This window comes from Artemia franciscana, chromosome 3 (assembly GCF_032884065.1).
Source record: "Artemia franciscana chromosome 3, ASM3288406v1, whole genome shotgun sequence".
In the NCBI taxonomy this organism is placed as follows: Eukaryota; Metazoa; Arthropoda; class Branchiopoda; order Anostraca; family Artemiidae; genus Artemia; species Artemia franciscana.
The window spans coordinates 35126263-35149023 of record NC_088865.1 but is presented as its reverse complement, the minus strand read 5'-3'; the positions used below and the strand labels follow the sequence as shown (position 1 = coordinate 35149023).

General features: G+C 31.0%; 1 protein-coding gene across 1 annotated transcript in view; it reads right to left on the bottom strand.

Annotated features, from left to right (window-relative positions):
• LOC136025216 (prolactin-releasing peptide receptor-like) overlaps positions 1-16271 on the bottom strand; it is a gene marked incomplete at its 5' end in the record, with an annotated part of 37644 nt that extends 21373 nt beyond the window's left edge. Inside the window, 1 exon segment of the mRNA XM_065701034.1 lies at positions 16137-16271. Coding sequence (XP_065557106.1) covers positions 16137-16271 — 135 coding nt within the window.
• Positions 16272-22761: the final 6490 nt, after the last annotated feature.

Genomic DNA, 22761 nt, shown 5'->3' with positions numbered 1-22761 from the left:
CCCGGTATACATTCGTTTTTGAATTGGTATATGATGAAATAAATTTTTAATTTTTTCCCTTTTTTTCCTTTTAGTTTTTTTTATTGGTTTTGACCTTTTTTTAGGTTTTTAGTTTTTTTTTTTAATTTTTAGTTTTTTTTTTACTTTTTTTATTTTTATTTATATTTTCTTAGTTTTCTTTTTCTCCTTTATTTTTCAGTTTTTTTCCTTTTTTTAGTTTTTTTTTCTTTTTTAGTTCTTTTAGTTTTTACCTTTTTAGTTTTTTTTAGTTTTTTAGATGAAATTTTTTTTAGTTTTTTACCTTTTTTTCTTTTTAGTTTTTTATTGGTTTTACCTTTTTTTTAGCTTTTTAGTTTTTTTCGTTTTTTCTTTTTACTTTTTTTTAGTTTTTATCTTTTTTATTTTTTTTTATTTTTATTTTAATTTTATTAGTTTTCTTTTCTCTTCTATTTTTCAGTTTTTTCCTTTTTTTTAGTTTTTTTTTAGTTTTTAGTTTTTTAAGTTTTTTTCCTTTTTTAGTTTCTTTAGTTTTTTTAGTTTTTCGGCTTTTTTATTTTTTTTATTAGTTTTTAGTTGTTTTTTTTTTTAGTTTTGCCTTTTTTTAGTTTTTTCAGTTTTTTTTTAGTTTTTAGTTTTTTACCTTTTTTAGCCTAACCAGGATTTGAACCTGGGACCTTCATTCTCCGTTCTTACACCCTCTCTCACCGAGTGACTACTCCAGCATGTTCATTTTGGTGTTTTAAATGGTATATTATTAACCAAATTAATGTGTTTTACAATATACTAAGCATCGTCATAACAAAAATGACGACAACTAATTTCATGACGTCAGCCGACACAGAAACATGACGTCACCTGATCACAGATCCACAGACAGACAACTTATTTTTATATATATAGATATATATATATATATATATATATATATATATATATATATATGTTTTTAACTACGTAAAACTTGCGAATATACAACATTCTTCGATGTCCCATTGTCTGTGCATATAAATAGATTGTCAGGTTTACCGACTCTTGAACATGCAACATAAAATTGTCCATGGGAAAAACAATCCGTGCTCAGATCTATACCTGATTATTCTAATGATTGCCCTTGAGCTTTGTTGATGGTGATTGCTAATCGAACATTCCCTGTGTCCCCGTCGTCATTTATATATCCCCCTGTGCCCCCGGCATCCCCCTTGTAGTTGTGTCCCTGTGTCCCGGTCGTCATTTATATTCCCAGTATCCCGATCGTCATTTGTGTCCCAGTGTCCCAGTCTGTAATTTCTCTTTGAGCGTCCCAGTCGTTATTTATATTCCTTGTTTCCCGGTGTCCTGGTCGTCATTTGTGTCCCGGTGTTCCGGTCTGTAATTTATCTTTGAGTGTCCCGGTCGTCATTTATATCTCCCGGTCGTTATTTGTGTCCCAGTGTCCCATTTTGTAATTTCTCTTTGAGGGTCCCGGTCGTCATTTATATTCCCTGTGTCCTGGTTTTTAGTTTTCTTTTTCTCCTTTATTTTTAAGTTTTTTTCCTTTTTTTAGTTTTTTTTCTTTTTCAGTTTTTAGTTTTTTTTATTAGTTTTTGTTTTTTCCTTTTTAGTTTTTTTGTAGTTTTTACCTTTTTTTAGTTTTTTTTTTCTTTTTTTAGTTTTTAGTTTTTAGCTTTTTTAGTTTTTTTTTAGTTTTTTACCTTTTTTAGTTTTTTAGTATTTTCTTTTTAGTTTTTTTTTGTAGTTTTTACCTTTTTTAGTTTTTTTTCTTCTTTTGTATTAATGCTAAAGCCAAGGTTCGAACCTGGAACCTCTCGGACCTGGAACATAACGCTTTACCAACTCAGCTACTTCGGCTTGAATACATTCGTTTTTGAATTGGTATATGATGAAATAATTCAGACGTCATATAATGACGTCACTCGACAGACAGACAGACAGACAGACAGACACACAACTTATTTTTATATATATAATATATATATCTATCTATCTATATATATAAAAATAAGTTGTCTGTCTGTCTGTGGATGGATGGATCAGGTGACGTCACCTGAAAAAACTGGATCAGGTGACGTCAAAACTGAAAAAACTAAAAAAGGCAAAAAACTACAAAAAAAACTAAAAACTAATAAAAAAAATAAAAAAGCTAAAAAACTAAAAAAACTAAAAAAAGGCAAAAAACTACAAAAAAAAAACTAAAAACTAATAAAAAAGCTAAAAAACTAAAAAAACTAAAAAAAGGCAAAAACTACAAAAAAAACTAAAAACTAATAAAAAAAAATAAAAAGCTAAAAAACTAAAAAACTAAAAAACTAAAAAAAGGTAAAAAACTAAAAAACTAAAAACTAAAAAAAACTAAAAAAAAGGAAAAAACTGAAAAATAAGCTAAAATAAAGGTAAAAACCAATAAAAACTAAAAAAAAAACTGAAAAAACTAAAAAAAGGCAAAAAACTACAAAAAAAAACTAAAAACTAATAAAAAAAGTAAAAAAGCTAAAAAACTAAAAAACTAAAAAAACTAAAAAAAGGTAAAAAACTAAAAAAAATAAAAAATAAAAAAAAACTAAAAAAAAGGAAAAAACTGAAAAATAAGCTAAAATAAAGGTAAAAACCAATAAAAAACTAAAAAGAAAAAAAGGAAAAAACTAAAAAAAAATTTCATCTAAAAAACTAAAAAAAACTAAAAAGGTAAAAACTAAAAGAACTAAAAAAGAAAAAAATAAATGACGAAACTCAAAGAGAAAGCGACCAGGACAAAAGGAATGTTCGATTAGCAATCAACAAAGCACCGGGACACAGGGAGTATAAATGGACGACCAGGACATAAGTAAAAAAAAAAACTATCTATATATATAAAAATAAGTTTGTCTGTGGATCTGTGGATCGTGGATCAGGTGACGTCACCTGAAAAAACTGGATCAGGTGACGTCAAAACTGAAAAAACTAAAAAAAGGCAAAAACTACAAAAAAAACTAAAAACTAATAAAAAAAATAAAAAAGCTAAAAAACTAAAAAAACTAAAAAAAGGCAAAAACTACAAAAAAAAACTAAAAACTAATAAAAAAGCTAAAAAACTAAAAAAACTAAAAAAAAGGCAAAAACTACAAAAAAACTAAAAACTAATAAAAAAATAAAAAAGCTAAAAAACTTAAAAAAAACTAAAAAAACTAAAAAAAGGTAAAAAACTAAAAAACTAAAAACTAAGAAAAACAAAAAAAAAGGAAAAAAACTGAAAAATAAGCTAAAATAAAGGTAAAAAACCAATAAAAACTAAAAAAAAAACTGAAAAAACTAAAAAAAGGCAAAAACTACAAAAAAACTAAAAACTAATAAAAAAAGTAAAAAAGCTAAAAAACTAAAAAAACTAAAAAAACTAAAAAAAAACTAAAAAGGTAAAAAACTAAAAAAAATAAAAAATAAAAAAAAAAATAAAAAAAAGGAAAAAAACTGAAAAATAAGCTAACATAAAGGTAAAAACCAATAAAAAACTAAAAAGAAAAAAAGGAAAAAACTAAAAAAAATTTTCATCTAAAAAACTAAAAAAAACTAAAAAAGGTAAAAACTAAAAGAACTAAAAAAGAAAAAAATAAATGACCGGTGTCATTTATAAATGAAACTAAAAAGAAGGTAAAAACTACAAAAAAACTAAAAAGAAAAAAAAACTAAAAACTAATAAAAAAATAAAAAATCTAAAAATCTAAATAAACTAAAAAAGAAAAAAAAAGGAAAAAAATAAAGGAGAAAAACAAAACTAAAAAACGAATGTATATACAGACCGGTACACCGGGATACAAATGACGACCGGGACACAGGGAATATAAATGACGACCGGGACACAGGGACACAACTACAACGGGGACACCGGGGGAAACAAGGGGATATAAATGACGACCGGGACAAAAAAACTAAAAAGAAAAAAAAACTAAAAACTAATAAAAAAAGTAAAAAAGCTAAAAAACTAAAAAAACTAAAAAAACTAAAAAAAGGTAAAAAACTAAAAAAATACTAAAAAAACTAAAAACTAATAAAAAAAAATAAAAAAGCTAAAAAACTAAAAAAAGGCAAAAACTACAAAAAAAACTAAAAACTAATAAAAAAGCTAAAAAACTAAAAAAACTAAAAAAAAGGCAAAAACTACAAAAAAACTAAAAACTAATAAAAAAAATAAAAAAGCTAAAAAACTTAAAAAAACTAAAAAAACTAAAAAAAGGTAAAAAACTAAAAAAACTAAAAACTAAAAAAAACTAAAAAAAAGGAAAAAAACTGAAAAATAAGCTAAAATAAAGGTAAAAACCAATAAGCTAAAAAATAAATGACGACACTCAAAGAGAAAGCGACCAGGACAAAAGGAATGTTCGATTAGCAATCAAAAAAGCACCGGGACACAGGGAGTATAAATGACGACCAGGACATAAGTAAAAAAAAAAATTAACAAAACTAAAAAGAAGGTAAAAACTACAAAAAAACTAAAAAGAAAAAAAAACTAAAAACTAATAAAAAAAATAAAAAATCTAAAAATCTAAATAAACTAAAAAAGAAAAAAAAAGGAAAAAAATAAAGGAGAAAAACAAAACTAAAAAACGAATGTATATACAGACCAGTACACCGGGATACAAATGACGACCGGGACACAGGGACACAACTACAACGGGGACACCGGGGGAAACAGGGGGATATAAATGACGACCGGGACAAAAAAACTAAAAAGAAAAAAAAACTAAAAACTAATAAAAAAACTAAAAAATCTAAAAATCTAAATAAGCTAAAAAAGAAAAAAAAAGGAAAAAAATAAAGGAGAAAAACAAAACTAAAAAACGAATGTATATACAGACCGGGACACCGGGATACAAATGACGACCGGGACACAGGGAATATAAATGACGACCGGGACACAGGGACACAACTACAACGGGGACACCGGGGGAAACAGGGGGATGTAAATGACGACCGGGACACTGGGACAGGGAATGGTCGATTAGCAATCACCATCAACAAAGCTCAAGGGCAATCATTAGAATCATGAGGTATAGATCTGAATACAGATTGTTTTCCCATGGACCATTATATGTTGCATGTTCAAGAGTCGGTAAACCTGACAATCTATTTATATGCAAAGACAATGGGACAGCAAAGAATGTTGTATATTCGCAAGTTTTACGTAGTTAAAACCATATATATATATATATATATATATATATATATATATATATATATATATATATATATATATATATATATATATATATATATATATATATATATATATATATATATATATATATATATATATATATATATCTATCTATATTCACAGGTGGGACATAGGGACACAACTACAATGGCGCGTAACTATTATGGCGCGTAACGACTTACGCGCGCGGGGGGGCTTGGGGGGGGGCGCGAAGCGCCCCCACCAACTAGGTGTTGGGGTGGCGCGAAGCGCCACCCCAACAGCTAGTATATATATATATATATATATATATATATATATATATATATATATATATATATATATATATATATATATATATATATATATATATATATATATATATATATATAAATATATATAATATATATATATATATATATATATATATATATATATATATATATATATATATATATATATATATATATATATATATATATATATATATATATATATATATATATATATATATATATATATATACATATATATATATATATATATCTATATATATAAAAATAAGTTGTCTGTCTGTCTGTGGATGGATGGATCAGGTGGCGTCACCTGAAAAAACTGGATCAGGTGACGTCAAAACTGAAAAAACTAAAAAAAGGCAAAAACTACAAAAAAAACTAAAAACTAATAAAAAAAATAAAAAATCTAAAAAACTAAAAAAACTAAAAAAAGGCAAAAACTACAAAAAAAACTAAAAACTAATAAAAAAGCTAAAAAACTAAAAAAACTAAAAAAAGGCAAAAACTACAAAAAAAACTAAAAACTAATAAAAAAAATAAAAAAGCTAAAAAACTAAAAAAACTAAAAAAACTAAAAAAAGGTAAAAAACTAAAAAAACTAAAAACTAAAAAAAACTAAAAAAAAGGAAAAAAACTGAAAAATAAGCTAAAATAAAGGTAAAAACCAATAAAAAACTAAAAAAAAAACTGAAAAAACTAAAAAAAGGCAAAAACTACAAAAAAAACTAAAAACTAATAAAAAAAGTAAAAAAGCTAAAAAACTAAAAAAACTAAAAAAACTAAAAAAAGGTAAAAAACTAAAAAAATACTAAAAAAACTAAAAACTAATAAAAAAAATAAAAAAGCTAAAAAACTAAAAAAACTAAAAAAAGGCAAAAACTACAAAAAAACTAAAAACTAATAAAAAAGCTAAAAAACTAAAAAAACTAAAAAAAAGGCAAAAACTACAAAAAAACTAAAAACTAATAAAAAAAATAAAAAAGCTAAAAAACTTAAAAAAACTAAAAAAACTAAAAAAAGGTAAAAAACTAAAAAAACTAAAAACTAAGAAAAACTAAAAAAAAAGGAAAAAACTGAAAAATAAGCTAAAATAAAGGTAAAAACCAATAAAAACTAAAAAAAAACTGAAAAAACTAAAAAAAGGCAAAAACTACAAAAAAACTAAAAACTAATAAAAAAAGTAAAAAAGCTAAAAAACTAAAAAAACTAAAAAAACTAAAAAAAAACTAAAAAAGGTAAAAAACTAAAAAAAATAAAAAATAAAAAAAAATAAAAAAAAAGGAAAAAACTGAAAAATAAGCTAACATAAAGGTAAAAACCAATAAAAAACTAAAAAGAAAAAAAGGAAAAAACTAAAAAAAATTTTCATCTAAAAAACTAAAAAAAACTAAAAAAGGTAAAAACTAAAAGAACTAAAAAAGAAAAAAATAAATGACGACACTCAAAGAGAAAGCGACCAGGACAAAAGGAATGTTCGATTAGCAATCAACAAAGCACCGGGACACAGGGAGTATAAATGACGACCAGGACATAAGTAAAAAAAAAAAAACTATCTATATATATAAAAATAAGTTGTCTGTGGATCTGTGGATCGTGGATCAGGTGACGTCACCTGAAAAAACTGGATCAGGTGACGTCAAAACTGAAAAAACTAAAAAAAAGGCAAAAACTACAAAAAAAACTAAAAACTAATAAAAAAAATAAAAAAGCTAAAAAACTAAAAAAACTAAAAAAAGGCAAAAACTACAAAAAAAACTAAAAACTAATAAAAAAGCTAAAAAACTAAAAAAACTAAAAAAAAGGCAAAAACTACAAAAAAACTAAAAACTAATAAAAAAAATAAAAAAGCTAAAAAACTTAAAAAAACTAAAAAAACTAAAAAAAAGGTAAAAAACTAAAAACTAAAAAAAACTAAAAAAAGGAAAAAACTGAAAAATAAGCTAAAATAAAGGTAAAAACCAATAAAAAACTAAAAAAAAACTGAAAAAACTAAAAAAAGGCAAAAACTACAAAAAAACTAAAAACTAATAAAAAAAGTAAAAAAGCTAAAAAACTAAAAAAAACTAAAAAAACTAAAAAAAACTAAAAAAGGTAAAAAACTAAAATAAAAAAAAAATAAAAAAAAAGGAAAAAACTGAAAAATAAGCTAACATAAAGGTAAAAACCAATAAAAAACTAAAAAGAAAAAAAGGAAAAAACTAAAAAAAATTTTCATCTAAAAAACTAAAAAAAACTAAAAAAGGTAAAAACTAAAAGAACTAAAAAAGAAAAAAATAAATGACGACACTCAAAGAGAAAGCGACCAGGACAAAAGGAATGTTCGATTAGCAATCAACAAAGCACCGGGACACAGGGAGTATAAATGACGACCAGGACATAAGTAAAAAAAAAAATTAACAAAACTAAAAAGAAGGTAAAAACTACAAAAAAACTAAAAAGAAAAAAAAACTAAAAACTAATAAAAAAATAAAAAATCTAAAAATCTAAATAAACTAAAAAAGAAAAAAAAAGGAAAAAAATAAAGGAGAAAAACAAAACTAAAAAACGAATGTATATACAGACCGGTACACCGGGATACAAATGACGACCGGGACACAGGGAATATAAATGACGACCGGGACACAGGGACACAACTACAACGGGGACACCGGGGGAAACAGGGGGATATAAATGACGACCGGGACAAAAAAACTAAAAAGAAAAAAAAACTAAAAACTAATAAAAAAACTAAAAAATCTAAAAATCTAAATAAGCTAAAAAAGAAAAAAAAAGGAAAAAAATAAAGGAGAAAAACAAAACTAAAAAACGAATGTATATACAGACCGGGACACCGGGATACAAATGACGACCGGGACACAGGGAATATAAATGACGACCGGGACACAGGGACACAACTACAACGGGGACACCGGGGGAAACAGGGGGATGTAAATGACGACCGGGACACTGGGACAGGGAATGGTCGATTAGCAATCACCATCAACAAAGCTCAAGGGCAATCATTAGAATCATGAGGTATAGATCTGAATACAGATTGTTTTCCCATGGACCATTATATGTTGCATGTTCAAGAGTCGGTAAACCTGACAATCTATTTATATGCAAAGACAATGGGACAGCAAAGAATGTTGTATATTCGCAAGTTTTACGTAGTTAAAACCATATATATATATATATATATATATATATATATATATATATATATATATATATATATATATATATATATATATATATATATATATATATATATATATATATATATATATATATATATATATATATATATATATATATATATATATATATATATATATATATATATATATCTATCTATATTCACAGGTGGGACATAGGGACACAACTACAATGGCGCGTAACTATTATGGCGCGTAACGACTTACGCGCGCGGGGGGGCTTGGGGGGGGCGCGAAGCGCCCCCACCAACTAGGTGTTGGGGTGGCGCGAAGCGCCACCCCAACAGCTAGTATATATATATATACATATATATATACATTTATATATGTATAAATATTTATATATATATATATATATATATATATATATATATATATATATATATATATAAATATATATATATATATATATATATATATATATATATATATATATATATATATATATATATATATATATATATATATATATATATATATATATATATATATATATATATATATATATATATATATATATATATATATATATATATATATATATATATATATATATATATATATATACTAGCTGTTGGGGTGGCGCTTCGCGCCCCCCCCCAAGCCCCCTTTGCGCGCAAGTCGTTACACGCAATATTAGTTACGCGCCATTGTAGCTGTGTCCCTGTGTTCCACCTTTGAATATAGATAGATATATATATATATATATTTTTAACTACGTAAAACTTGCGAATGTACAACATTCTTGGCTGTCCCATTGTCTGTGCATATAAATAGATTGTCAGGTTTACCGACTCTTGAACATGCAACATATAATTGTCTATGGGAAAAAACAATCTGTATTCAGATCTATACCTCATTATTCTAATGATTGCCCTTGAACTTTGTTGATGGTGATTGCTAATCGAACATTCCCCGTGTCCCTGTCGTCATTTATATATCCCCCTGTGCCCCCCGGCGTCCCCGTTGTTGTTGTTTCCCTGTGTCCTTGTCGTCATTTGTGTCCCGATGTCCCAGTCTGTAATTTCTCTTTGAGTGTCGCGGTCGTCATTTATATTCCCTGTGTCCCGGTGTCCCGGTCGTCATTTTTGTCCCGATCGTCATTTGTGTTCCGGTGTCCCGGTCTGTAATTTCTCTTTGAGTGTCCTGGTCGTCATTTATATTCCATGTGTCCTGGTCGTCATTTGTGTCCTGGTGCTTTGTTGATGGTGATTGCTAATCGAACATTCCTTGTGTCCCGGTCGCTTTCTCTTTGAGTGTCCCGGTCGTCATTTATATTCCATATGTCCCGTTATCCCGGTCGTCATTTGTGTCCCGATGTCCCGGTGTATAATTTCATCAATCAACAAACATGACGTCAGTCGACACACAAACATGACGCTACTCTACACACAGACAAATTATTTTTATATATATAGATGTCCCGTCGTCCCGGTCGTCATTTGTGTCCCGATGTGTAATTTCGTCAATCAACAAACATGACGTCAGTCGACACACAAACATGACGTCACTCGACACACACACACAGACAACTTATTTTTATATCTATTATATATACATATATATATATATATATATATATATATATATATATATATATATATATATATATATATATATATATATATATATTGTGATTCCTCGGCACGCTTTCTGTCCTTACTTTCTCTATCAGCCGCAAGCCTGTTTTCTTGCTGTTCTTGTGATTCCTCGGCACGCTTTCTTTTCTTACTTTCTCTATTAGCCGCAAGTTTTTGGCATAGACTCTTTGAGCAGCTTCCTCGGCTGTTGTCATTGTAGGTTCTTCAGTCATTTTACAATCAAACATTTTTCTGTCCACGATATTCTTACAATTAAAAATTTGTCTTTGAACAATTTTCTTAAATACCTTTAATGACGTCATCGTCATAACAAACATGACGACAACTAACTTCATGACGACATGATGACATGACGTCACTCGACAGACATAACCCACAGACAACTTATTTTTATAGATATAGATATATAACACCTCACTTTTTATGCTAAAGTTTTTTAGTACTTTTGAAAAAGGCTTTTTATTACTCTAATTAAACAAACATACTGTTTCAGAACTCGTTCTTAAGAAGTATATATATATATATATATATATATATATATATATATATATATATATATATATATATATATATATATATATATATATATACTTGTTCTTAAGAAATTGAGACAAAATCCAGAATAAGAGCGAGGTGTTGGGGAGGAGGCAACCCCCCTTCATATACGTAATAATTTCTGTTCGTTTTAAGTTTTAACGTTGTTCCTTACTTCCAGGAGAAAAAACTTTTTTTATTTAATTTCTGATCTTTTTTAAATAATCCCAGGAAATCTGGCTCCGCCTCCACGGAGAAATACTCTTCCGATTGATATATTCTCTAGATACTTCAATCTCGGTGAAAATTTAATAAACAGCTCCGAGCCTAAAACTGAGGCGGAAAAGAGAATGCAAGAAATATAAAAAAATATTTTGTATAGGAATCCTAGCAAATACCCCCACTATGTAATTTTCTTTGACAAGTTCACCCCCTGGAAACTTCCCTCCCTATGAAAAGTTCCCCCGGAAAAAAAAATCAGCAGAAAATTTGTCTTCCCACCCTATAATGTATGCATGTTTCCCCATAACAAATACCATGCGTTAACAACGGACAATTTTTAATACTTAAAGAACTTTCCCCTGGTGCTGGGGGGGGGGGTCATATTCGTATGCATCGAAAACAAACGAAATATAGGCAAATTACTTGTGTTAGCCTAAAGCGTATGTCAAAACCAATTATAGGTACACCAGCAAGAAAAAGATGCCAAACCCTCGTTGCAATGATGGCCAGTCTGTAACAGTAAGTTGTTATTTATAAGTCTATGCCTTGTCTTAGAATTTGAACAGAATTTTTTTCTTTTGCGGGGAAGATACATCCAAGACGGACATGCAGTTAAGACGAACCTTTGCGTTTTAAAATTCAGAGGTTTGTAGCAATTTCATCTAGTAGTGACAGTAAGATACAGCCATCTAGCCTTCAGTGGTGCCGAAAAAAACAAGAAGATTCGATGGTAAGTTTTCAAGAAAATTCAAGTTGATGTTTTAAGAATCTGTTTTGGAAAAGTTTGATGTGAAGTATATTTTATGATGTCTCTGGTGTGGAAAATACAATGTTTTAGAGGTTTTGCTACCAAAGAGTTCCCACTCTATACTTTCTTTAACGCTATTCTGTGTTATCTAGCGAGTTTGCTGATAGTTGTTCGAGATCGTGCCTGTTGCAGATAAGACAGACCACATGGTTTGTTGTTAAGACGGACCTGGGACGGACTAGAGTCCGTCTTGGATGTATAATTCTCGAAGCTAAATTAACTAGTCTTAAAAAAAACAGACAACTTGACTCAAAGTTGACTCGAGGAGCTAGCTGACATATCAAGAATGTACATATCAAGTTTATGGATGGCATGTCATTGCTCAAAAAGTGCAGAAGAAATATTAAGAGCACTGTAAAAGGAATTCTCGAAGACATTGTAAGCCAAGCAACCCAGTCAAAAATTAAACCGAACTCCCTTAAATCTCATATTATGACCTTCAGTTTTCTTGTATCAAAGCCATCGTTTATAACCGCAGTAGATAATGAAATAATCATAACAAAAATTAAACTCTTAGGGGTCACACTGACTAGCGATTTGAAATGGGCTGCCCACATTTGCTCTATTTTTAAACAGGCAAGTACATCTCTGTCTCTCCTTAAGCTATTTGCTAAATTTTCGTGCCCAATTGCAAATATCCTCCGCCTTTATACATACCTACTAGGAAGTTCCCTCTCCTACTAGTTCAGATGAAGCTGAATGAGGTCCCTCCAGCTTGTTGACTGAACAACCATTAATGAGGCCTCGAAGGCTGTCACGCCAAAAGTCGTCAGACCGTTCCCGAAAGCTGGACCAAAGTCAAAGAAACCTACAGGACGCAAAAAGTTCTAGTCTAAAATTCTCACTGACACACCAGAAAAAGAGCGCCTTGAAGCAGGACGTCAAATTAAAGAAGCCAAGAAGTCAAAGAAGAAAAGCCGAGCAGGACAGAAAGAGACAGCATGTTACGACTGACTTGGATGTGGAGGAAGACTTCGTGCTTAGCGATACAAGCAGCGACGAGAGCCTTCACATCGGAGATACTGAGGAGGATGGTGAGGCTTTTTTAAGACCGGAAGGAATTGAAGAAGGCGAGTTTGTTCTTGTCAAAGTAGTTGGCAAGAGGATAACATCATATTTTGTTGCAAAGGTCTTGGTGAAACACGAGATTGAAGATGAGATTGAAGTGCTCTTTTGGAAGAGGATTTTTCCCTCTTATAAATTTCAAGAGGCGACTGAAAAGGGAAGGGTCAGTCTTGAGGATGCTCTGATGAAACTGCCAAAGCCTATCACGTCAGGAGGAACGGCAAGGCAGGCGTCATTCCTCACATTTGGAGTTGATTTTTCTGGTTTTAGTGTGTTATAAAGAGCCAATGCTTACATTTTACTTGATTGATACATTATTACTCGATTGATGAATATTTGCTTGATATGCTTATACGAAATACATAGTCGAAGATGATTACAAAAATGATGGTCCGTCTTGCCGGCCCCTCCAGATAAGACAGACCTTTCGACCTTTCTTCCAAAATCTGTATTTTCTCAGAAACTCTTTGGAGAAAGAGTTTGAAAAAAATAGCAAGGTAGCGGGAATGAATCAGCAATCCCATGGAACAAATTTCGTCCCGGTATCCTAGAAACAGAAAAGGCAGGAATGGAATCCCGTTACTGGGTCTGTCTTACCTGTATCTCCCCTGCTGATGTTGTCAACCCCTCCAAATTTGAAAAGTGGCATACCTAACCCCTTAACCGAAAATATGACCGTGCTTTAACAGCCAATTCTCACTTCCAAGCCCCTCTGTGAAGCGGACAAGAAAAGGAATTTCGCTTCCCACTGTATCAGATGCAAATAATAGGAAACAGCCAATTATTACTCACACGTCACTCCCTAGTCTAAAATTTGAAGCAGATTTTTATCTACATCAACCCTAAAGTTTACAATCTCTCCTTGTTCTTATAATGATGTATCAATAAATGATTTTTATACAAGAAAACAACAGAGCTAGTATACTTTGATGAACTCATAAAGGACTATTGACCGGCATTAAAATATATATATATATATATATATATATATATATATATATATATATATATATATATATATATATATATATATATATATATATATATATATATATATATATATATGTATATATATATATATATATATATATATATATATATATATATATATATATATATATATATATATATATATATATATATATATATATCTGTCTTTGTCCAAACGTATATTTTTTTTTGCCGCGGCCAAATTTTTTACTATCTCTACTTGGACAGGAATAAAGAGCAGGCTTCAATTTCATTTGTGACTGACCCATTTCACCGTTGCACATCTGAAGAGCCTCTGCTAGAACGGAGCTTTCCAGTCGAAAGCAGAAATATGTCTCAATGGAATGAAAATTTAGACACAAAGCTTCAGATGGCCCTCTCTAACAGAGCCTAGAAAACTCCATTCCAACTCAGACACATTAAGCTCTGGCTTTGTTACTAGAGAAAACTATCCTTTCTGCCCCAGGCTAGAATGATACCCAGCTTTCAAAATGAAATGTCATATTCATCAATCTGGCCTAGGGTCCAGACTTTACGTAGAAACCATTGCTTTAGTACTTTCTAGCAGTAAGCTGAAATTGGCGGACTGAAAAAAAGGAAAAAAACAACAAAACAACACAATAAGCAATACCACCGATTTCGGTTTTTACCGTAAAAACTAAAGGAGTGAACTTCAGACAATTTTAAGTTTCTATACCAGTTGAGACTAAATTGAAGACAAAGTTCAACATACTGTTTTAATTTCACGACTTTTTTTTTATACCTAATGATTTGTTCGTGAACAAACCTATCGAGGATGAATACTCTGTAAACAATATTCACCAGAAAACATGCAATTTCATTAACTTCAGCAAAAAAATCCTTTTCATCGTTATCACTTCAATGTTTAACAGAGCAAAAGCTAGGTTAGTGCATAGAAAGAGGGGAAAATATACAAATAAAAGAAAGGATAGCCAACTTCTTATTTTGACTTGATATAAAAAGGAATAATGATAAATAATAGGGCAGTTTAATGTACTTTGTAATAGCAAAGCGATTATTTCCCAAGGAATAATCCGTGAAATATGCTCCAGGGCTCTTTAATAAAGAAAAAAAATGGAACAAATGAAATTGAATTTTCTTGCATTCTCATAATAAGATTTTCATTAATTCTATTTACAATATCCCGGGAGTGGTAAAAGTAGTAAACTCAATTTACTGGTGAAAGGTCTTGAACAAATCACATTACATTACCCCACTTTTGCCTGTCAAGAAATTGTGTGAAAAAGCACGGTTCACTTACTTGACGGAAACTCTGAAATAAAAATAACAAAAGCATGACCTTGTGTGCTTTTCTGGGATGAAATTAATCAATAAAAATGGATTCGACGAACTCTTAACTGCCCAGAGACGGCATGACCACATAAATGGAACAGGTTCTCAGCTTCCTTTGATTAGTTTTGATCTCTTGATTTTTGGGATGTTGATGAGAACAAGAAAACAAACTTTTGGAAACATGGACCACCATATAGCGATGCACAACATTCTCTCTCTAAGAAGTATGATATCATTTGTAAACTACAGGTAAAACTTAAGGGGTCACGGCTGTCCAAATGATCTTTCTATCTCTCCCATGTTAAGTATTTTTTAGTTTGCTATTGATAAATACTTAAAGGATTTTGTCGGCTATTATGTTGGTTTTTAAAAGAAAAAGAGACGAATAATTTAAACTGAGAAAACGCTAAAACCGACATATCTTTTCACTGAAATTTGAGATAAAGCCCAAAACATATTTTACGTTTCCTTTATAGACTGCTGCGAGTATTAAGATGGGAAGATGGATAATAAATTCAAAATAGCACAATTGAGGAAAAGGCCGAAATGTCCAAGTATAATGAGAACTAAATTAGGCACCAGGAATCAATTCAGTTTAGTGGTTCAGTGCCTATTTTTTTAAGAGTTGGGTGGGGGGTTTGAAATCAATCTAAATGAAAAATAAGTTAACTGTTTGGCTGTGATAACAAAAAGACAACATATTACAACATATCAATCTAATGGAGAGGCAGAAAAAAACTAAAAAATCATTTCCTTAGGCTTTTTGTTTTATGAGAGACACATTGATTGAGCAAGGAGCCTCTTGATGATATACTATAATGTATTTTTGAATTAAAAAATCCATTCATAAGCTATCTGATGGCGAAAAATCTTAATTTGACAAGAACTGTAAAATTCCGCTACTGCAACTTTGATAAGTTTGAAATATAAAGAAAATCAACTTACCTGCTGAGTCTCCAAATGAAGAATAAAAATGGAACAGAGACATTTGGTAGAAAAGCTATCCATACGAAGACGATAAAAGTAATATCAAAATGGCCTGTATTTGAAAACGTTTCCACGACCATCTGGTTTACAAGCCTATGAAAGAGCAACAATTCAGAGAGCTTTAGTTCGACAGTAGTATGACTTCTATTTGTTCAAAAGCTTATTCAACCAAACATAAACGTTTTGAATTTAACTTACCCATATTATTAAGGCATGAGAATGACTATAACGTTAAGAATGACTATTGTCATTCTTAACAGTTTTTTTTTCTAGGCTCTAGACTCTAGAGACAAGGTTTTCGGAATGAGGAACACGCTCCTCGTGAAAATTTCCTGCCCTGTTATTTTGTTGGAAGTAAATATGGAGTACTCAATGTGTAGAGGTTTACTTATCAAAAGTTAATAGAATAAGAATATTCGAATAGTCTTAGAAAAAAGAGGAAAATACCCCCAATATAGTGGTTGCGATGTTCGTCAAACTTCTTCTAGTAATAAAAGCCCAAGGAGCAGGTTTTAGTTCTCCATCTGCAAATATTGTAAAGAAATTTTGTATTTGTTTCCTGATTTCATAGACAGGAACAACTTAACTACATCCCAGACCCCTCCCCCTATTGCTCTACTATATCCCTAGAAAATTTTCAAAACCTTTATAGGTTTATGCCTGGTTCGCACATTTTTCTGTCTGGCGATTGTATTACCCAATAATAATTTTCATTAAAAAAAAAAACACTAAATCCGCAAGTTGTGTGGATACCTAGAGCCATACCTAGGTATTCGTGGTGGTAGTGGGGGTAGGGATTATAGGTGAAAGCAACTCTGAAAATCTGATAAATTGAAATCCTCCGAATGCAATGAAATAAGGATTTCGTTATTATGTTGTTTAGTTCAGAGCAGCACATAAATTCCACCGCTACCCGTAAAACTATATGGAAATCGTTTTCCATGTGCATGTGAACCTATCAATTGTCGAAGTCAAAGAAGTAAATATTGAAAAGAACGGGTTTACACCATACGGTCTATGGGTCGATCTAAGGGTCTACGGCCAGTAGAAATAAAAATAAGAATATCAAATAAATGAATATACTGCCGGTATTTCAATATGGCTTCCTCAGCATTAAAAAAGAAGAGATTAAATTAAGTAAAATTAAACAAACAAGGCAATAAAAATAAATCTAGAAAATAGCTCTGAGTGTTCTGTTGAGCAGTAATCTTTTTATTGATATCCAAGACATCTTTTCGTTTAGTTTTGATTTATATTAATCTCTTCATGATTTTGCCTGACCGAGTTGCATGTAGCATATTGATATTAAGCTCACGAATTGAATCAATATTTACACTAGAAGAATTGCGGGAATACTTCCTGTATTCAGGAAAGAATACTTTCCTGAAGAATTGCGGGAAAATTTTTGTCACAGACACATTTTTGTGGAGATTACCGTTCTTTCCTCAAACTAGTTTTAGAGGCTTTTTTATATATGAAAGCCTCATCGATGGAATTAAAACGCCCAATAAACCATTCCAAAAACTGCTGGCGAATTTAAACAATGCAAAACTTGCCAAAAGATCAAACAGTTCGTGGTAACTTGATGAGCTGATCAAAGTATGTCATCCCCTTTTTGGTAGAAAAATTCCTTCATGAGATATACCAGTTTGAAACTTTAAAGGGGTTGACAACTTCAGTAGTAAGAACTGAAATCAGCTTTTTATATTGATTTTAAACATATAAGTTTAGTCAAGTTTAGTCCTACCCATCGAAACTTACGGGCCTGAGAAAATTTACATTATTTTCGAAAAAGGGGGAAACGCCCCCTAAAAGTCATACAATCTTAATGAAAGTCACACCATTAGATTCGGCGCATCAGAGAACACTGCTGGGGAGGTTTCAATAGCCTATCTTCACAAATTTGGAATTTTGTATTTTTGCCAGAAGGAAGATTACGGATGCGTGTTTATTTGTTTGTTTTTTGTTGCATTTTTTTCAGGGGTGATCGAATCGACCCATCGGCTTTAGAATTTCTAAAGAGGGCTCATTCGAAAGAAAATTAAAAGTCCTAGTGCCCTTTTTAAGTGACCAAAAAATTGGAGGGTGGCTAGGCCCCCTCTCACGCTTATTTTTCCCTAAGTTGCTGGATCAAAATTTTGAGATAGCCATTTTGTTCAGCACAGTCCAAATATTTAATAACTATGTTTTTGAGGACGATCTCAGAGTCACCGGGAAAGGGGTGCAAGTTATGAACTTTGTCCATTGTTTACATGCAGTATTTGTTATTAATAAATATACAGTCAATTCAGGAGTGACTTTTTCTGATGGGAGAGGTTGAGGTGGGGTGTGAGTTGACATGGTTGCGTGGAAGGATCTTTCCATGGAGGAATTTTTACGGGGGAAGATCATCTCTATGAAGGGGGTGCTGGATATCCCAGCATTATTTGAAAGACTATCAGAAACAAAACTATCTGAAAGTAAGGAGTAACATGAAACCTTAAAACGAACAGAAATTATTACATATATGCTGGGATTCGTCCCCTCGTTAATGCCTCACTATTTACGCTAAAGTATAGCAATTTCAAAAGAGCTATTATTAATTAAAAAAACAGGTTTTTTAACTGAAAGTAAGGAGCGACATTAAAACTTAAAACGAAGAGAAATTATTTCATATATGAATGGGGCTGCCTCCTCATAAACGCCCCGCTCCTTACGCTAAAGTTTGACCCTTTCTCTTAACTCTACTTTTTAAAATAGTACAAAACTTTATCATAAAGAGCGGGGCGTTGATGAGGAGGCAGCCCTTTCATACACGAAGTAATTTCTATTCGTTTTAAGTTTTAATGTCGCTCCTTACTTTCAGTTAAAACACTTGTTTTTTTATTTAATAACAAACATGAGCCGAACACAGACAATATCTTTGGTTTATTATCACATAAATATCATATATGAAGCTGCTTAAGGTAAAATTAAATGCTAAGATTGGCCGGAAAATAACACAAACAAATTATTGCTTATATCGGCCATTATTTTACAAAATTCGGACTTAACTAGAATTTTCTCAGGCTCGTAACTTTTGATGGGTAAGACTAAACTTGATGAAACTTAGATGTTTAAAATCAGCATTAAAATGTATTTCTCTTGATGTAGCTATTGGTATCAACCTCCCATTTTTTAGAGTTTTGGTTACTATTGAACCGGGTCGCTCCTTACTGCAGTTCATTAGCACGAACTGTTTGATTAAATAAAATAAAACAAATTTTTTCCGACTGAAAGTAAGAAATATCATTAAAACTTAAAACAAACAGAAATTAGTAAGTATATTTTTTAAAGATCGCATATTTCTTTCATTTTAGTCATTTGACGATTGCTCAACTTGTGACTCTCTCATTTTCATAAAAATATGTTCGACCTTTTTGGCTGTTTTGTTACTATGCCTTACCAAATTAGTTCCGGAAATATCGCTAATTTAAGTTACGCGGGAGAATCTTTCCATGGAGAAATTTTTCATGGAGGAAGGGAATCTTCAATGGAGGGGGCACTGGATTTCCCGACATTGTTTAAAAAACGGTCAGCAATTAAATAAAACAATTTTTTCAACTAAAAGTAAGAAGCAACATTAAAATTTAAAATGAAACAGAAAATATTACGTATATGAGATGGGTTACTTCTCTTCAGTAGCTCGCTCTTACTCTTAAGTTTCTTTTTTAATACTTTAAAAGAGGCTATTAGTCTAATTAAATAGCCTTTGTGATTCAGGAGTCATTCTTAAGCAACTGAAACAAAAATCTAACTTCGGTTATTATAAGGTTATTATTAGTTTAAAAAAGGAAAAATTAATATGCCAATTTCGTCAAAATTTTTCATGTAGGGTGAGCCAAATTCAAAACCTGCACTAATTGAAACACGTTCAGAAATTAAATAAAAACACAAGTTTTTTTTAACTAAAAGTAAGGAGCGACATTAAACTTAAAACGAACAGAAATGATTCCGTATATGAAAGGGAGTGTCCCCTCCTCAACGCCCCTGTCATTACGCTAAAGTTTTTATTGTTTTCAAAAGTAGAGTTTTGACAACGAGTCAAACTTTAGCGTAAAGAGCTTTAGCGTAAACAATTCTGGATCTTGTTTCAAGAGCCTTAATTATCGGGGGAAAAGGTCTCGTCTCTTTTTCTAGTATTTAATAAAGCAAAACTACATTAGTAATTATACTTTGTAGCTAAATAACGTGGCTCCAAGGTTGCGGCAAAGGTAACCAGCTATTGTCTAAGCTATGAGAACTGAAATATTCAACGTCAAACCGCTTTTATCAAAAATTAAATAAATAAACAAATTTTTTAACTGAAAGTAAGGAGCGACATTAAAACTTAAAAAGAACAGAAGTTATTCCGTATAAGAAAGGGGCGGTCCCCTCCCCAACGCCCCGCTCTTTACGCTAAAGTTTTTACTGTTTAAAAAGTAGAGTTGTGACAAAGAGTCAAACTTTAGCGTAAAGAGCGGGGCGTTGAGGTGGGGAGAGCTTCTTTCATAACTTGAATAATTTCTGTTTGTTTTGAGTTTTGATGTCACTCTTACTTTCAGTTAAAAAAACTTGTTTTTTTATTCAATTTCTGAAAGTTTTCAAATTAATGTAGGTTTTGATTTTGGGTCACTGTACGTGAATAATATAACAAAATTTACATTTTAATTTTACTATATTTGGCTAAATGCCTTTCTCGAAGTTTTGATTCAACGATTTTGAGAAAAAGAGGCGGGGGAGGGGTTCTAATTGCTCTCAAATTTTTGGTTACTGAAAAAGGCCCTTAGAACTTTTAATTTTATTTACGAACGTTCTTATTAGTAATAAATATAAGTAACTTACAAATGAACTTACGTAACGAACCTCTATGTTCGTATATTTTTATTACGTACTAGCTGGGTCCCGGCGGCTTCACCGCTGGGCCCCAGTATGGCACGCGGCAGGCTTCTAAATATGGATGTGTTCTATTGCAGTTTTTTCGAATATATTTGATTATTAAAGCAAGTCCAATTTCTAACAATGATATCTACTAGGCTTCAAAGTTTTGGTTTTCTAAGGTTTTTGAGTTCTTGTAATCCCTTATTTCTTAATTAAAATTAAAAAAAAAAATTTGAGTCATTTTCTTGTTTTTCTTTTTTTTTTGTTTTCTTTTAGCTTTTTATTTTTATTTGTTTTGGTTGTTTACCTTTTTTAGTTTTTTTTTAGTTTTTTTCCTCTCTTTTTTGATTTTATTTTTCTTCTTTATTCTTTAGTTTTTTTTTTTTCGCGGAACGTGCCCCAGCAACATGTGTGCAAGGTGATAATATTTTAACTGAGTAAAACTTGTGGATATACAATTGGTTATTCCTCTGATATACTCTGGTAATTCCTCGACGCCGAAAGCCAGGTTTTGCGTTGCTCTTGTAATACATCGATACGCATTCTTTTAATAATTTCTCTCTTAGCCGCAAGCCTAAGCCCCCCCCCCCTCCCCTAAAGCAACACGTATGCAAGGTGCTAAATTTTAACTACGTAAAACTTAAGGATATACAACATTCTTCGCTATCCGATTGTCCGTGTATATAAATAGATTGTCCAGTTTACCGACTCTAGAACACGTAACATATAATTGTCTATGGGAAAAACAATCCGTATTAAGATCTATGCCGCATTTTTCTAATGATTGCCCTTGAGCTTTGTTGATGGCAATTATAAATGCAAATCAAATTGGAAATTGCAATCTTTTAAATTGAAAAGGCAGATCCGTTGGAATCATGGGAATGCGAGGAATAAGAACAGCCCCACCCTCGGAAGGTTCTGTCAAGGTTGTTGCCTCTATTACGTTTTCCATTGTTTTGTTTTTTTACGGCAAGTCGCATGCCATTGCAAAGCTTTGGTGGGTTAACATTTTGCAACAGTATTATTGGTACGCCTATGTTTAGTTGTAGCACGTGTGGTGGAGACCCTGGGAGATTCGGGGAATTTGAAAATTCTGATGGATAGGTAACCGCTTCATTTGATTCCAGAACTGTGTCGACTGACTTGGAAACAACTGCCTGGTCTCAAATCTTGATCAGAATAATATTGTTGATTTCTTGGACGTCTTTTTTCTGGGCTGCCAGAACCACTCGTTCAATTAGCCATTTATGATTTTTGTAATTGGTTAGAATATTCGGAAATACCTTTTCAACCAAATCATTTTTTGACGTCACTAAATTACCGAATTTAGGAGGCAGTTGTATACGTCCTGAAATTGAGTCAAATGGGAACATTCCATTTCTAATTGTTAGCAATTGACCTGAAGATGCTTCACCAGAGTGATCGTTTTGCAATCGGACGCGCATATTTATAGTTAATTTTAATGTATTTACTTGTGCCCGTAATTAAGAATTTTTCAGGCAAGCATTTGTTTCATCCACAGGTGTCGATCTAGGAATATTAGGTAATGATTGCTCGAAATCTCTCTCTGGCAATATGAATAAGCTGCCAAAGGGTTTAGAATTCCCTCGCAAATCTTGCAATGATCGCTCGAGAACCTCGAGCGATTTTTTGTGTGCCATTGTGCACTCGTCCCAAACAATAAGTTTGCATTGCTGCAATACTT